This window comes from Lycorma delicatula, chromosome 12, assembly GCF_047948215.1.
Source record: "Lycorma delicatula isolate Av1 chromosome 12, ASM4794821v1, whole genome shotgun sequence".
Classification (NCBI taxonomy): Eukaryota; Metazoa; Arthropoda; class Insecta; order Hemiptera; family Fulgoridae; genus Lycorma; species Lycorma delicatula.
Genome location: NC_134466.1, coordinates 76,422,128 through 76,440,348, shown reverse-complemented (window position 1 = coordinate 76,440,348; position 18,221 = coordinate 76,422,128). Strand labels below are relative to the sequence as shown.

The 18,221-nt window shown below is 27.2% G+C and overlaps 2 protein-coding genes across 2 annotated transcripts in view; one reads left to right on the top strand and one right to left on the bottom strand.

Moving 5' to 3' along the window:
- Window positions 1-12,163, bottom strand: part of LOC142332964 (CXXC-type zinc finger protein 1-like) — a 39,031-nt gene extending 26,868 nt beyond the window's left edge. The window contains exons 1-5 of the mRNA XM_075379687.1: window positions 11,981-12,163; window positions 10,629-10,750; window positions 8,320-8,410; window positions 6,027-6,165; window positions 2,134-2,297 (exon numbers count right to left, since the gene is read on the bottom strand). Of these exons, the coding sequence (XP_075235802.1) occupies window positions 2,134-2,297; window positions 6,027-6,165; window positions 8,320-8,410; window positions 10,629-10,750; window positions 11,981-12,010 (546 nt within the window). The 5' untranslated portion in view covers window positions 12,011-12,163. The remainder of the gene's footprint in view (window positions 1-2,133; window positions 2,298-6,026; window positions 6,166-8,319; window positions 8,411-10,628; window positions 10,751-11,980) is intronic.
- On the top strand, window positions 12,123-16,439 carry LOC142332965 (uncharacterized). Its single transcript, XM_075379688.1, has 2 exons — window positions 12,123-12,878; window positions 14,977-16,439. Exons 1-2 carry the CDS (start codon window positions 12,555-12,557, stop codon window positions 15,403-15,405), a joined length of 753 nt encoding a protein of 250 aa, XP_075235803.1. The 5' UTR covers window positions 12,123-12,554; the 3' UTR covers window positions 15,406-16,439.
- The last annotated feature ends 1,782 nt before the right edge of the window (window positions 16,440-18,221 follow it).

Below are 18,221 nucleotides of genomic sequence, written 5' to 3'. Positions count from 1 at the left end.
TAATCTTTTTAACATAAATTTATTTTTTTGGAATAACATTTTTATAACAGAAAGTTACTTAGAATTTTTCAGAGGTCTGGGATTCAGTTTCTTCCAATATGAAAGTTTACATAGATCTTTTATACATAATAAATAAACCTTTGTAACTATTTATAAATAATGCGTCTATTTTTCAAAAAATTTATTTGTAACTGCATTTAGACAATAATAACTTGTGCTAATAATATGTAAATATCTCATTAATTATGTAAAATATAAAGTTAAAAAATAATATATAATATAGTATAAAAAAAAGTCTTACCTTTTTAAAATGTTATAAAAGATCACATAAATTTAAAATTCCACCAAAAAAAAGCCAGTTCAATGTAACTATGAATGAAGTGCACAATAACAAAATATAAATGTTTTTGATGTACTAACATACGATACAGAGTCAACAGTAACATGCTGATCCCCCACCAGCAGTGATAGAAAAGCTGTTGTATTACCATGTGTATTTGTGTATGCAGAGAGACATGCCCCTACAATTGCTCAGCACTGAATGTGTTAAGAATCATAAATAAGTTGAAATCTTTATTAAGGCATCATTCAATAGTTTTAAATGAAACGAATCAGATAACTAATATTTAATAAAACTAAATATATCCACTTTAATTAAAGGGAGATACATTTACTGATACTTACACATTCTGTACGTCTGTTAAGTTCTACAACCATAATGGTTATAAGTGACGTAGAACCTAGTATAACAGGCTCAATTAACTCCAATGATACAGCCATTTTCAGAAAAAGAACAGGTATTCATGTCACAAAATTTAAGCTATAAGAGAAAGTAAGGAATAAAGCATTTTCCATTATCTTCTTCACTAAACCAAATATATGAATGCGTATCAGCAAACCAAACGTAAAAAAATTAAATTTATATTCTCAGTCCTGCAAGTAAAACATTCACTGTTGTTAAAAAAACAGGTAAGCGATAAAAAACAGGGTTTTTTACCCCAATTTATTAGTTTTCACCCCCAAATTTCTCAAAAACTACTACTACTAAAATTCAGTTCTGGGATCTATTTTATTCAATTTTTCAGGTCAATATTTATATAAAATTACTAATATTGTCCCTTAATTAACAACCTAAAATTTCAACATGACCTCATTTCATTGGGGTAATTGAAATTCAAGCAAAATCTTTCACTAATCATAAGTTGTAAACAAAGCATTTTAGAACATATATTTATATGAATTTTTTCATTATTTTCACAAGTAGAATAGGTATTAAAGTCCCAGGAGTACTTTGTAATACATACACATGCATGCACACACACACACACACACACACACACACACACACACACACACACACACACATATATATATATATATATATATATATATATGTGAGTTATTATTGTACTATAAGTCAACTTGATCCACCCAAGTACAGAATTACTTTATTTAATATATTTACTTTATTTAATTCTGTACTTGGGTGGATCAAGTTGAGTTATAATATAATAATAATTATTAACACAGAGGTAATATGGGTCTTGAAAAGATAGATTTTAGAAAAATTATTTATGAGTTAATACACTAAATTTCATAATTATACTTTTGTAGTCTTAGCAAACTCGATATCAGCTCAAATAATCATTATTGTATTTTTTTTATAATGTTCTGTAATAATAATTGGGGAATAAAAATGGCAGCTAGCATCCGACTACCTATCGTATAATTTTTTATGATTTACAAGAAAACATTAAATTAACATGCCTTCAACTATTGACCTGTTATTTTTACTTCGCACTACTTAATTTCTAATATGTTACTTTCTGAAACTTAAAATAATATGTTTCATCATTGGGTTGTAAGGAAGTAATTTAGTAATACAGCCAATGAAAATTTATTGTATGAATATTACATAACATAAATAATTTAGATAACTTTTTAAATGTTTATCTAAATTTTCTTCAACAAGATTACCGAGTCAACTGATAGTGTGCAACTATGCCCTATTTACAGCAAGTAGATAAATTTCCATATATGACTTATATTTGTACTTAGCAGAAAAGCATTTCTAAGCAATTTACTACATGTAACAAAATATACATATATAAATTTAAAAAAAGATCAAATTACCAAATGTTTCAAGCACTGTCTATTAATACAAATATCTTTCGCACGTCCAGAACGACATGGACGACATTCACCACAATCTCTAGTACGGAAACAATTAATGCACTGTCCACAATTTCGTTTACTAGCATCACTATGACGTCCTCTTGGTTTAGGTAATGTACCAGCTAAATTAATAAGAACAACATTAATTTTCTTATATATAATATATACGAACAGGACAGTATTAGTAAAGACAGACATTAAAGATTTTTTTTTTAATACAGATCAGAATATTACAATAATTTAATCTGATAATAAAATAAAAGAATTTGTTCTTAACAATTTCTATAACTAGAGAGAGAGATAAAAATAACATTTATCTCTATAATATACTCAATATTAAATTAATATTTTGAATTATTTTCTAAGCAATGCAATAAGGTAACTTTGAGGATGTATGTTAGGACTCTGGATTCATCCACTTAGATTTTCATTACATCAATTGTAGAGTATTCGATAAACATAAAAGCTACTTTATACTGTTTATAGTGTAAATGAAAGAATCAATGTTATATGGAAGTAATTCAAAGGTTCAGTCCAATTTAACAGTAATGAGAATAAATTCAGCACATGTAGTTCTTATATATTAGTTATATTCCATTTTTATATTATTATACTTTTGTCCTCTAGTTATTAATTCTGTGATTTTTATACATATCATATCTAAAACGTTTACCTTAAGTACATAATTTTTGAAACTATTGCAGCGGCCCCTGGTGGCCTGTAACTGTAAAACGTGTCTAAGAACTTGCTCTGAAGTGATATCTATGTTAGGTAATGCAAAAAACCGCATCAAAATTGGCTCAGTGTTTTAGAGAAACACAACTACTGCAGTGCCCCTCCCCGATGGCCTGTAATAGTAAAACATGTCTAAAAACCTGCTCTGAAGTGATACATAATACAAAAAACCCGCAATGAAATTGGTCCAGTAGTTTTTGAGGTAAATGGTAACACATACACACCATCTCCGTTTTGTCATGGGTAATAGAAAAAATAAGTGGTAAACTTAAAACCAATAAAAGGAAACAATTTTTGCATAGTAAAGTAATGTTATCTACGAGGTCTGTTCAGAAAAATAACCAAAGTTTATTTTTTAATCTTTATTATTAATTTTACAGACTATTGGTACTTGTCCTCTGCAAAATACTTCCCTCTTCTATTCACATACTATTCCCAGTGGTGTTTCCATTTTGCATAGCAGTCAGTCCTGGATAGCTTAATTTGAAATAGCCTTTAAGGTCTGTGACAAATTTGTTTTAATGTCATCAATAATCTCAAAACAGCGTCCTTTCATCACAGATTTTAATTTCGGAAATAAGAAAAAATCACAAGGAGCTGGGTCAAGTAGGGAGGCTGAGGCAGGACAGTCATCTGACTTTTGGTACAAAATTGACAAAGCTGAGTGTGCAGGTGCATTGTCATGGTGAAGAAACCATGATTTGTCTTGCCACAACTGTTTCTTTTTGTGAATTTTTTCATGTAACCATTGTAAAACACCTTGATAATGCACGCGGTTCACTGTTTCACCTTGAGACAAAAGTTCAAAATGCATAATTCCATTACAATAAAAAAAAAAGAGAGCATCACATTGACACTGTATCAAGACTAACGTGCTTTCTTGGAGTGTGGAGATCCTTTGCCGATTAATTGTGATGATTGAACTTTTGTCACAATGCTGTAGCCATAAATCTAGCTTTTGTTTCCCTTTGCGATCCTTTGTGTGAATGTTTCATTGTCATCGGCTTGTTCAAGACGTTTCCAACAAACTTCCACTCATTATTCTTTCTACTGCTCAGTCATCAAACGAGGAACAAACTTTGCTGCAACATCATGCAGGTTCAATTTTTCAGTCAAAATGTTATGGCATGATCCACTTGAGATGTTAATCTCTTCTGCAAGTTCTCCGACAATCAATCAGCGATTTGCACGCACTACATCTTTGATTTTCTTAATGTGGGTATCATCAGTTGAAGTCGAACGCCTTTCTGGTCGAGGGTCATCTTCAACTGGCTGATGACCAATTTTAAATTATGAAAACCATTTGCAACATCGCATAGGACCTAGTTCATAATATGCGTAAACTTGTTTCAAACATTGAAACGTTTCTGTGAAAGTTTTCCCCAGTTTCAAGCAAAATTTTACGTTGTAAAATTGTATGTATTGTTGCTTCCAAAAATCACCACTAACACTTAAATAAACTGCACTCAAATAACAATAACACAAAAAATAAATGAGATATCAACAATCCAAGAAAATGTGGTTATAGAGGAGATTATGCAGAACACAAAGCTGCCTACCACATGTCACTAAATATCTCTGTCGGCGCATAATTAAAAATTTTCAGTTATTTTCTGACTTGGTATTAATAATCACAATACTTTTTTTATGGGAAGCAGAGTACACAAAGTGTACTAGGAGATGTTGGCCAAACTTAAGGGACCGATTCAGAGAATCAAAATTACAAAAAAAAAACTGCGTGGTATTTAGATTAACAAAAAATAGATTCATCAAATGCCCTATCTTGTTTCATTTTCCTTTTGTCTGCTATTTTATGTTTTTTCAATAAAAATTTACATCTTAAGAGCCAATTGAGATGTTTTAATAAAATTCAGTATACAAGAACCAGAGAATATCATTCACAAAATAAGTTTTGAAAATTTTATCTTCCAAAATGGTAAGTAATAATCATTAACAGTAATGTAAATATTAATTTTACAAAGTTAAGTTTTATTAAATAAAATGTTAAGTCTTTTATTATGAACGAAATGATACCTCATTTGTTCAAATCAGTTGATAAATAGCCGAGATATGGCTGAAAGTATTAAAATTGGTCCTAAATTGTTATAACTTTTCTTTGAATTAATAATAATTACTAGAAATAGAAATTATTTTTAATTTGATTAGTGAAGGAAGTGAAAATAGGCACAAAATTGTCAGACTACATAACTTTTTGGAACAATTTTAACAATTTCAGCCATATCTTAGCTTTTTAAAATGAGGATGTGATTTTGTTCATAAAAGGCATAAAATCTGATGTAATGAAATATAAATCTATTAAATTAATAGTTACAGATTAAAAAAAGTTTAATTGTAATTTTCAGATAAAATTTTCAATATTTTGTAAATTTATGGTTTCTTAAGATAAAAATTTTTACTGAAAACAAATGATGGTGGGCAGGGGGAAAATAAAGCAAGATAGGTCATTTTTCCATACAAACTGTTCTGTTTATTTTGATGTCCTGAATCAGTCCCTTAAATTTAGCTCGTATTTCACGGAGACATGTTATATCAAGTTATGTTTTTGTGTGTGTGTGTGTGCGCGCGCGCATTTATATATATATATATATATATACATAAATACACATGCAGAATTTTTACAAAATAAAAGTAAAAAGCTATAATTTTATGTGAAATATGTAAAAAATAAGAATTATTAAAAAAACATCATTGAAGATGGGCTTAGACCTGAAAAAAATTTTGAACATGGAAAAATAAAGGTAAGAGTGTTCTCTAATTTTGTACTTTGCAGAGGCTGAAAAAATATTATATATAGTTATTTAATGAACAAGAGAAAAAGAATGAAAAAATGGACTATAACAAATTTAATCTAAATAAATTAATAATTTATATGCACAAATGTAAACTAAAGAAATACATGCACATTAAGAAAACTTTCAGTGTTACAACATAATGATAATTCATATATTCCCGCCACCAAGATATAATCAAATTGTAGGATGCATGACAATTGGGCCAACTTATAAATATCTAAATAATTATTAAAATTTCACTGTAACAAAATTTTTTTTTGTCGACTACAACAAATGTTAATATTAATAATGGACTATAATTACCATGGGCACTAGCAGTTATATCAACAAGTTTTTCCCTCTTACGCTTCATTTTCCCTTCAGAACAAAATCTCGCTTCTAATTCAGGTTTTACACCGGGTTTGAATAGCGTTTCTAAAGAAGGATCTTCTTCTTGACAACGCTACAAGAGAAGAAAAACTAATAAATAAAAATAATTAGCTAATTAGCTTAACAAAATTTAATTAATAATTTTAATTCTAAAGTTATTTCTATTATAAATAATAATGTTTATTCCAAAATACTACTTGCCATGATATTACAAGCACTGTATAACTGTCAAGTTATAACAGGATTCAATTTACCACCTTATGTGGTAATCACAAGTAATTATTTTGTTACACCATACACATTTTTTTTGTTTAACCTCCGGGACTGCTGTTAGATATTTCTTCAGAGGATACGATAAATTATTTGTAGCATGTGTAAAAATGCCATGCCTGACCAGGATTCGAACCTGGGATCTTCATATCCTTGCTAGATCACAACTTCACTACAATCATTTCACTAACAAAAAAAATATATATGAAATTTATAATAATTATGAAATAAATAATTTTACAATGCGATACACGGGTAAATGAAGAATTTAAGATTTCTATTTTGTGCCTTTATGTAAAGTAAAAATCTTAACGCAAAAACGTATGATGAATATTGGTGAAAGATTTTTACTTAGGATTAAAGTAAGCAAGTTCATATTGGAAACATCTATGTTCACAAGAAGGAAAAGAATAATTTTTCCCCAGGAAAATGACAACTTTCTTTTGGAAGTGACAAAATTTTCTTACTCGACTTTCTTACATCTTTACACTGCTGAGTATTATGCTATGATTTTATAAGAAAATGTGAAACCTTAAATATACTCCAAGAGGAGAGGCACCCAGTCTTTCATTTGTTTTTTTGGGGTAATGATTAATTTATTTTGATACCTCAAGCAGAATATGCTCCTCTTTCTTATGTATAGTCCAGAATTCTTAACATAAGGAATTTTTACAAGAAAAAATGCAACTTAAAAGAGGACATCATTGATGCTGAAAAGAGGTGGATCAATAAATAAAGGGCTTCTCTTTTAAGATGAAGACATTCCTGGAGTAAGGAAAAATGAGTGGGCGAAACTACATTGAAAAGCAATGTTTACGTTTCCTATTACATTTTACATAGCTATGAACTTTCCGTTTACATTTTAATCACGCATATATTATTACAAAAAAAATAAAAAGAATAAACTGAAATCATGTAAATAGGAATGAAAAGCAAAACCTGATTTCAAATTACTTGAATACTGCACTACATTAAAGCAAAAAGATATTTAAAAGGTTATCCAGAAAGTAAATTCCAAAGGGCTATAAAAAAGATCAAGAATATACACGCAGACATTTCTATGGCACTTGAAGAATAAATCTTACTCTAGTTTCTACGTGGTTCTTGCTAATATAGGGGCATTTATCATACCAGAAGTTGCATCCTTTTGTCAGAATGATGCCATCTGGGATCCAAGCCATATATTAACAACACCTTGACCTCATCATTATTATGGAACTGTTAGCCAGATGTGTAGTGTCATGATGCCACATATAAGCAACCCATTTCACTTGTTCTGATTATAAGACACAATTTTTTTCAGTGTTTTCCAATAAGCATCGCTATTGATTGTGCAGCCTCGAGGCTAAAAGTTGACAAAATTGTTTTTTGTCCCAAAACAATCTAGACATAATTTTCTGGGCTGAAAACAGTGGCTTCCTTTTTTTCTTTCTGGGTAACAAAGTGTTGCTCTACTACAGACCGACATTTTGTTTAAGGTGTTATGTGTGACACCCATGTCTTCTCGCCACTGATTTTAAGGCAAAGAAATCATTGCCCCTTGTTCACTATAACGAGACAAAAATTTTACTATTTTTGATTTTCTGTAAGCATCTTAGATACCCCGCATGCACATAATTACAAATAATTCAATTTCTCAGATACAATTTTATGTAGAAGTGAATGTGAAATTTCCAGAAAACGCACAAAAAGAGATGTAATGGTGTGATTTTAAAGTGTGACAAGTGTTTAAATTTTCTTAAACATAATAAATACACTATAAGAAGCGTAGACTAAACATACGATTAAGAATGTTGTTAATCCCTTCATATTACATCAAGCAACTCAACAAAAATTCACAGAAGTTAGCAATCATATCGCTGTAGCAGTAATATTTAGAAACAGACCTTACTTTTCTAGATATACTTGTTTATGTGGGTGTGTATATCATATATATATTTAATATCATGTTACAAACCACACAAAAAAACTGCCGGATGTACTTTGCTTCCTTTTCTGTCAGTCCAATACAATCACCATGGTACCATTCTTCACAGCTATCACAACCGCTGTAAAATAAATCCATTAATTATATATTATAATAAAAGAAACAGTACTTTTCTGTTAATTGCCCCATACTAAGAAAACCTCCAATGCAAGTTATTTTACTTGTTATCTATATTTTATTATTAGCGGTGATATTGTAAGTTTTAATTGCTCAGATGTGTACAATTGTTTAGGGGATCAAAATTAAACAAATAAGTACAAAATAAATTGATAAGAAAAAACAAATTTTTGCCAAAAATTGCGCAAAAAGAAAATTGAAATTGTATAACACTGACTATTGCTAACAAAAGTACAAGCTGGATAATCATCTTATTGTGAAAGTTACTGTAAATTAATCATACTGACATAATATATTTAATTATAACTTTATCATTATTTAACGACTGTTTTCTGTAATCATGAAGATTTTCTTACTCAACTTATTACAATGAACATCAGGTTTTTTTTAATATTTAAAACTAATATTAACTGAGAAATAATATTTATTTGAAAAATACAATTTTCAATTTTCTAAAGCATTTGTTTAAAAACACCAAAATTGGACAAGGACCATGATAAATGGTTACTTCTTAAATAAATAACAGGAAGCATTTTTTGAATTTATTATTTGATTTTATATAAATATACTAACATCCTCTGTCGTGGTTCCACCATGCTATATGCGTATAGAACTTCAAAGATTGGAAATAATTTTAGTAATTTCGTGTGGGCTGTTGCTCTCAGTCATCTATATTCAGAACTTACCTGATAAAATAAAATGTCTAGATACGTGGGTTTTATCAAAATCAAATTATTAATGAAATCAGGATATTGAAGTTGTTCAAGAACTACTTTGCTCCCAGCACAAAGTCCAAGAGTTTCATCTTTACGTTATTTGGCATCGCAATGGTTACATCTTTTAATCATGTTACCTATTTGAATATCTTTCAAGTTCAGATAACCAATTTCTGAGTGATAATCAAAAGCCGACTTGAAACCTAAAAAATTTGTTGAAGCTTGAACTCGATTTTGAGCCAAGCATATGCGGTGCTCTTTATAAGTGTTTGAGAACGCTATGGGTTAGATTCATGTTGTATATAAATATAAATTTCTAGTAACCCTAAAAGTTCTTCTTCCTACCTGTGACCTCGCTGACCAAGATGTTATAAAAATATTAATACGAATTTAAAGTCGAATCTAGCCAATTATATCTGTGGCTTATTCAGATGGAACTTATTAGTTCAGTATATAAAAATCAACAGAGTACTTGCAGGTTGCTCGCAGATTAGACAATGACATTAAATTAAGTAAAACAAATAATAATTTTCCGGAGAAGTCGCTGTGTAAAAATTCAATATTACTCAAATCATCAAAACTGAAAATTTGTAAATAGTTAATCAATTTTATTATGAAACTGTACTGTTTTTATGTATATTTGAAAATAATAGAAATACTCTTTTACAGACAATGACATTAGATTTAGTAAATCATACAATAACTTCCTGAAGTCGATACAAGCAATATCTATCAATGTAGCAACAATTTTAAATTTAGCAAAAGAAGTTCTAGATTATTTATAAATAAATGGTGAGGTTTAGCTGTGGTACACATTCTGGAAGTCATAAGAAAGCTACAGTTAAAATTTTGTAATAATTTTTGTATCATTAAAATTCTGAATTTTGTTTTTGTATAGTTGTTGGTAATAGAGGAAAGTCTCTTTGTGTAGTAGTGAGTGAATATATATATATATATATATATATCAATCAGTTTTTCTTTATTTTTATGAAGGCACATTTTACTAATGAAATAAAATTGCAAAATTTAACAGTAAAAAAGGAATACGGATTAAGATAAGTCTCTCAATGTTTTACTATTATAAAGAGTTATTAAGTTTCAATTTCATTGGCAAAGATGTAATGTGATTAGCATAGCCAAAAACAATTTAAAAAATCCATAGAATAATACTTAAAAAAAATAATTTAAATTACAACTACATTTAAATGTAAATAATACACTTTTTTTAAATTATAAATAATGTAATAATAATAATTTTTTAAGTTTTTTCTAATTCAAAATACCAAGGTATTTTATTAACCCATTGGTAATCTTAATAATCAAAACTTAAGATCTATGCTCACATCAATTAGTGTCTACAATGCACCTTAAAACTATTTGCTCAAGTAAAATATATTAAAAAAAAAGCTTGTTAATGGTATTCACAATAAATATTTTTATACTTACATCATAAATCTTGCAGAATCAGATGAGCGACAAATACAATATGCTTGACCATCTTGTTTTAATAATGTAGCAATTTTTGATTTCCGTTCTGGTAATTCAAACTGGCGTGCTATCTCCTCACGCTATACAGTTTACAAAAACAAATAACAACTTTAATACAGTACACAAAAAATGTATAATAAAAATTTATATAATAATTAATTATTATATTAAATAAATAAACAATAATCATAATATACAGAAAATCTTTCAACATTTTAACAAATTATAACATTTAAAATTTAGCGTATTAATTTTTTCCCCCATATTTACTCTAGTAAAACTAAAAATAGTGCCTTGTTAATTTAATAAATGTTTAAGTAAAAAAATTCAGAGAATAGTATAATGAAATGCAGTTTCAACTTTTATAACAAATTTAATTTAATTAAGGCTTTTTAAATACCTGAATACATACTTCTGGAATATCTTTTCAAAACTAAAATGTATTTCCTTCTTTACAGCTGTCGAAGATTACAAGTAAGTTAGTTAGTTAAGGTTGCTCATCTACATAAAATTGAAAGAAATGTTTAGTGAGTAATCAAATAGTACATGTATATATATATATTCCTTGTGGAATTTTTTTTTCAAATGTATCTGTCTGTTATTATCATATTGTGTAAATATACTGAATCTATGGTTTTGAATGTTGCAGTTAATATGTTAACATGTGGGTTTAATTTCTTTGAAGCGATAAGTAAAAGTTGTTCTTGTCACTGTATATAGTGCATGGGTGAATCTGCATGATTATTATCAGGATGACTATATACAGTCATCCTGATGTATTTACTACATTCACTGTAATTTAATTTATATATTACTGGGTTATTGTACTGTTATTTGTATTTTTTGTTAGTTTAATGAATGATCTTATGCATTTTCTTTGTAATTGTGAAAAATACAATAAAATTTACAGAAAATGTTGGCTATTTTGAATAAAATTCATATTAGTGCTACGCGACAAATGAGCAAATTTAAATTATACATAAGGAAGCTTATCTCAAGTTATTAAAATGGGCAGTAATTTATTTTTACAAAAGTGGAAAAAATATATAATATACATACTTCTGTACATATAAAGTTCACAGAATAACCTTCAAAAATTGGCGAAATCTTTTCACTTATGTTCTCTTCCATCACTTACTACAGTAATACTACAACCGAAATAAAAAAAAATACATCTCCAATAAAGACCTAATAACAATGATTGTAGATGATATAAAATTAATCTAATTACATTATAAAACCTATTAATTTAAATTTTATGTTACAAGCCTACGTAAATTCATATTACGAAACAATTTTTGCATACTTACGGATAAACGCATTAATTCCTTATCAGCCATATTAAGATTATTAGATTAAAAATGTTAAATCTTATCACTTTTAATTATGCAAATATTAATAATCATTTACCAAATGATGTATAACAAACAAATTAATGAAATATTCACCGAGTACACACTTACATTACGTTCTACATTCATTAAAAAATATAATCGATATGTTTAGTGGCGCTCTTTGTGACATTTTAAAGAAACACACCTATAAACAAAAACAAATTCCAGAAGGGTTGGTTTGTTTCCATACACAATGATGTTTAAAAGGAAAGGTAGTACAAATGTCAACTACCTGTTTCGTGATGAAAATTATTGTTTGTTGTGATCTGATATTGAAGTATGATTATCCAGTATATTTTAAACTGTTTTTAAAACTATTTGGTGAACGTAAATTTATAATAATAAATTGATTACTAGTTTTAAATATCATTTTAAAAATCGTACTATAAAGTACGTATGTATAATATGTACATGTAACGACGTAGCGTGATTTTTGTTTGATCTTTAATTTCGAAAGTATAATCTTTTAATTTTAAAATTAAACTTTAAAATGGAAGATACTAATTTTGATGTATGTATGTTTTTAAAAGAATATGAAAAATATCCTTGTTTATACGATAAGAACAATGCATATTTTAAATGTAGAATTACACGAAGTGAAGCCGAAGAAGCACTTTTAAGTTTAACTGATGTTAATGACATAAATACTCTTCGAAAAAAGATAAAAAGCATTCATTGTGCTTATTCTCAAGAAGTTAAGAAAATTAAAATCGGTTCTAAAGATGGAAAAGTTTATGTATCTGAGCTACCTTGGTTTAATGTTGCTGATAACTTTCTAAAATGTTTAAATGACTTATCTTCCGAATCAAGTTTTGTAAGTATTATAAAAATATATCTAATAATTAAAAACTTTTTCTTGTTGATCAGCATTCAAAATATTACATTTTTTTTTTTGTAAAAATTTACTTGAAGACATTTAATAGCATGAAGAAATATAATATTTCTTTAAAATTATTAAATATAATTCTAGATTACGTACCAAATCAGCTTCTTTGTAAGTTGATTAAACATCAATATTTCATTGATATTTTATAACTACTTACCAGTTCCCTAAAAAGTTTCCTTTGAAGGAAAGTATTTCATTTGTTTTAAAGTTATTTGATATTACTGAATCCATTTAATATTGATTGAATATGGTGTATTTAATAAGTGTTATGTTAGTTGATATACTATATTATTTTGTATAATTTACTGTGTTTATTACTTTCATATTAACTGTATGTTGAAATCTTATTTAGAATTTGTCTGCATTGCATGAAATTTTAAGATTAAGTTTCTTGTTTTTTAATTATGTTTTTCCCCCATAACTATAAGTTGATTTACAAAAAAATTAACAAGAGGTGCTCGAAAGGATAATTCCTTTATTTAAATGTGAATCGCTTTCATTATTTTTTTAAGGATAGACAGGAGGCTGCTTCAAATTAAGACTCCATATAACATACTCATTTATTAGTATGTTGTTAAAGTTTACCTGTTGTCTTTTAAGAACTATGTTAATTTTATGAAGTTGAGGCTTTATTGTGTTCATATTTTTCAGTTAATGATAAGTTAAAATACAATTTTTTTTGTAAATAAGAGGAACATAATATGACTTATTTTTCCATTAGTAGAGTATGATGTCATAAAAGTAGCTGTGCGGGTATAATTTTGTTTGGCCTTTTTTCATTGTTTAGTTTAATTGTATATTTACTCTCATAAAAACAATTAGATTCATAATCTCTTTTTCCTTTCTGTATGCATATTGTTCTGTAACTGTTCATCCCATTTTCTTTATTCAGTCTTCTGTTTAGAATTTACCGAAGAATCTTTACTAAATTCAAAATTAAAGAAATCTATCTGTAAATAAGCTTTTTGGGAATTGAAATCGTGGTTGTTTTAAGAAAGTTGTCCAACTTCATTGACTACTGTTATAAATCACTGTTATTAATCACAGTTTTACATCTCTTCTGGCACTTCTTCATTTAGATATCTAATTATTTCTGTTGGTAGCTCATCTATACCTACAGTTATTGGTTTTTCCCAAGATTTTTACTGTTACTTTATGCTCTTCCCCTTGTTGATCTTCAATGGGAAGTTCATTTGGCTTTCTGTTGAATTAGTATGGTTCGTAGGATCACTGTATAAAAAACTATTATACGTAAAATAGTAAAAAATCTTTTAAGGTTGTTTTACATTTTACATCTTCCGCAGTAACCTTTTTGTTGGGGTGAAATTATACCCATGTTCAAGATTTTGCCTAATTATCATATTAACTACATGTAGACTAACCTTACATTCTGTTGCTATCTGCCTTTGAGTTATATGAGTATGTTCATCCAGTCTTATAACTTTACTTCTTTTCTTTGGAGTTAAAAACAAATTGCTACTTTTCTAAATTTATTTACGAAAGCACAAGAAGATCGCTTACACTAGAAGAAACCAAAATAAAATAGGTAAGCGATGTATATAATCTCTCAAAACAAACATCCTTAATTGTGAATTATTTTGTATTTATTTTTTATATTTAGCATATACATTTAACAATATTATTTCTTGTTTTTATATTTTAAATAAATCATAATAAATGCTGTTCCAAACAAGGTTTTACCATGATTTATCCTGGCATATGCTGGAGCATTTTCTTATTCATGTAGTAGTATATCCACCCGTTTCTGAAGTTATGTAAATTTTGTAAGATGATGTAAGTTTTGAAAACCTTTACATTTATTGAATTTGATTTGATTTGTTATTTTAACAGTTAATAATTTTAAATAATTTTCATTATTGTCTTGAACAAAAACAGGAAAAAGTTTAAAATAGAACAAAAGCTTTGTCAAATACGGATATGTTTTTACTTTCATCATAAAATAAAGTGTAATGTAATAATTATATTATATATGTTTCAATAATATACTATTTTTTATTGTTTTTAGGAAGTACTGACTGGTGGTAGTTCAGATAATGAAAGACATAAAGATGTTACTGATTTTGAACACTTTTTTAATAATGATCAGTTTATTCGTTCTAAATTAACACCACATGTTTCATCAAACATATTAAATAAAACTGACGATGATGATGATACAAGTACTAGTGTATCATTGTTAAAGAGAACAAAATTTAAAAAACGTTGTAATAAATCGTCATCTGAAAATGACATATTAAACATATTAAAAACTCATTTATGCACGAATCAGTTAAATTCAAATAATGAATTTATTGCTTTTGGTAATTCAATTGCTATTCAGTTACAAAAAATGCCGTTAGAGCTCGCTTTACAATTACAAGCTGATATACAATCGTTAATATCAACTAAACGTTTAGAACACCTTCGTTTAAATTTAAATTCAAATAGTAATTAATGTATTAATTAATTAACACAAAAAGATGTGAACATGTACAAGAGTATAAAATGGCCGTCCACACATACACCAGGTAGTGAGCACTGCTATAGATATTTTTTTTCATAACCTTATCATTAAGAGAACTGGAAGAAATGAAAACATTTACTAAGATCATACATCTTGGTAATAATTTTTTTGTGATGGTGTGTTGTTATATTAAACAAAATTATTAATTATTATCAATAACGAACGATATCAGATATATTTTTAGGAAATGGAAGAAAATTCAAGCTGATGTAGGATTCATTTATAATTTAAACTTTTTTCAGAACAACTTTTACATAACACGTGTTACTTATTATTAAGCTCATGTATTAACTGCTAGTTAATTAATATTCTAATCCCTTTGTGAGATTCTGGTCGCCACACCACCCTTTTCATTCCTAACCTTGGAATTTCACCTCTTCATTCCTACATATTGCAGTAATCAGCTATGCCTGAATCAGGTTGCAACTGATGTAAATGCCTTTATAGGCATTTTCATCAATTATTTGATCAGCTTTTGCCATGAGTTGGGCTTCTTTTCAATACTTTTCTTTTGTAATCCGTTTTCTTCACAATTGTTTCACAGAAGCGCAAACCCCACATCGAACACTACTTAACCACTGAAGACATCTTCTGTCTTTGTTACTACTCTATTTGTTCTTAAGATTACAATAACCTAATTTACAATTTATACTTAAGCCAGTATCGGTAACCATAACCAGTAAGCATTGATAACTTTATATGCGTTCGTACGTCTATCTAGCATTTTTACATTATGATACAAATATGTTAATGCAGATTCTTGCTTATGTTTATAATTAGTCAGCATACACAGTTCATGTTATTTCTGTGATGATATTTTTTAATTTTATTGTTTTAAAAAGTTCAAAGTTTAAACAATTAGAAAAAATTTTAATTTTTTTTTTTTACTTTTTTGGACAGTTTTTTATTTTATAATTATTTGATCATATAATGACAACATGTTACACTAATTAAAAAAGAATATTTTTTTTAAAAATATTACTCGTATCAAAATGCTAGTAAAAAAAAATTTACCCTTCAGATATTTATATATATATATATATATATATATATATATATATATATATATATATATATATATATTTATATTTATATATATATATATATTTATATTTATATATATATATATATCATATCTACTATTTACAAATCTCCTCACTCCTGTGATGGATTTTTTTTAAAATCTGATTTAAAATGCCCTGCATAAAAACAGCAGCACTGTTTTTGCTGGAAATGGGTGACAAAAATGATTGACAGTGTTATAATATAATTATTTTTTTTAAATTGATTCAATTTTCTTTTTAAAACTGAAGATTATTACATTATATTTTATGAAAGTCTAATAGTGTGGTACAAATAGAAATAAGGGCTACTGCTTACTTATTTTACTTAGGAATTTGAAAATTCATACATGCAATAACAAAGGTCCACCGATTCTTTCTATCTTGAACCAACCTGACCCGTTTGCAGCACCTACGCCCAACTTTCCTCATTATCAAACCTAATATTATTTCCCAATGTTGTCTGAATCTACTCATTGTTCTCATTTCATCAGGTCACCTAAGCAGAACCTTAGCAGCTTCTCTTTAATTACTCATTCATGTAATATGTCCCATCCAGTATAATCTATGACTTTTAATCATTTTAATTATACTTTGACTTGAATATAACATAAGGACTATTAATTAACAAAGATTCAAGATTACAGGAAAAAGTTAAATTGGTTTTCTTTATAAAATTTAATATTTAGTGGAATCATCATCACATATTTAGACCATAATTTCTCAAATTTTATACAATACAATTTCTTGTATTGAATAATTTACACAAAAAAAAGGTCTGAATGGATTCTGTATGCTTTTCAGCTTACATTGTTTCAGCTAGAATTCCTTTTTATTTTTCTTACACTTTTTATTTATATATTGTGTCTCATAACATCCTTATTAAACTATTCAATATAATTATTGATCTAGCTTGATTGCTATTTATCTTGTGAGAATTGTGTCTTTTCTCAGGCTAACCAGTCCTGAAACACTGACATTTAATTTTTCAAATGATCAAACCCCTTGATACGATAACTTATCAAGTATATAAATCTATATTAAATTTTTCTCATCATCCACTCCATTCTCAGTTTTCCTAAACTTAGTTATACTTTTTCATTATTATTATTAACGATGTGTATTATATATTTTTTATAAATGCTCAGTATTGGAAAACACTCTTTAATGCTGTAACAATATACGGCCTAATTTATTCAGATGTTTAAAATCATATAAATGCCTTTTTTCTCTGAAAAAGTAAAAAATATATACATACCAAACCGTAAAGTAAATAGCATTAATGAATTGAAATAAATAAAAATGTAAATATAACAAATATATATATTATTTTAAATTATCACAACTGATAAAACAACAAACAGGTAAATATTTGTATTCAGTTTTTGATTTAATTTTTTTTATTAATTTACAATGTAATCATTTATTACATATTTAATCTTCATCTTTTTTTTTCCTTTTTTTTAATTATTTGTATTTTATACCTACATAAAATTATACGTAGAATAATTTATAAATTAAATTAAATTAAATTATAAATATAATTTATAATATATAAAATTACCATAGTGTAATAAATGTGCATTTGATTTTTAATGTTAAATTTTTATTACATATCCTTTTTATTTTCCAGTATTCTAAAGTATATATAACAAATTTTTATTTTATAAATACATTAATTTAAAT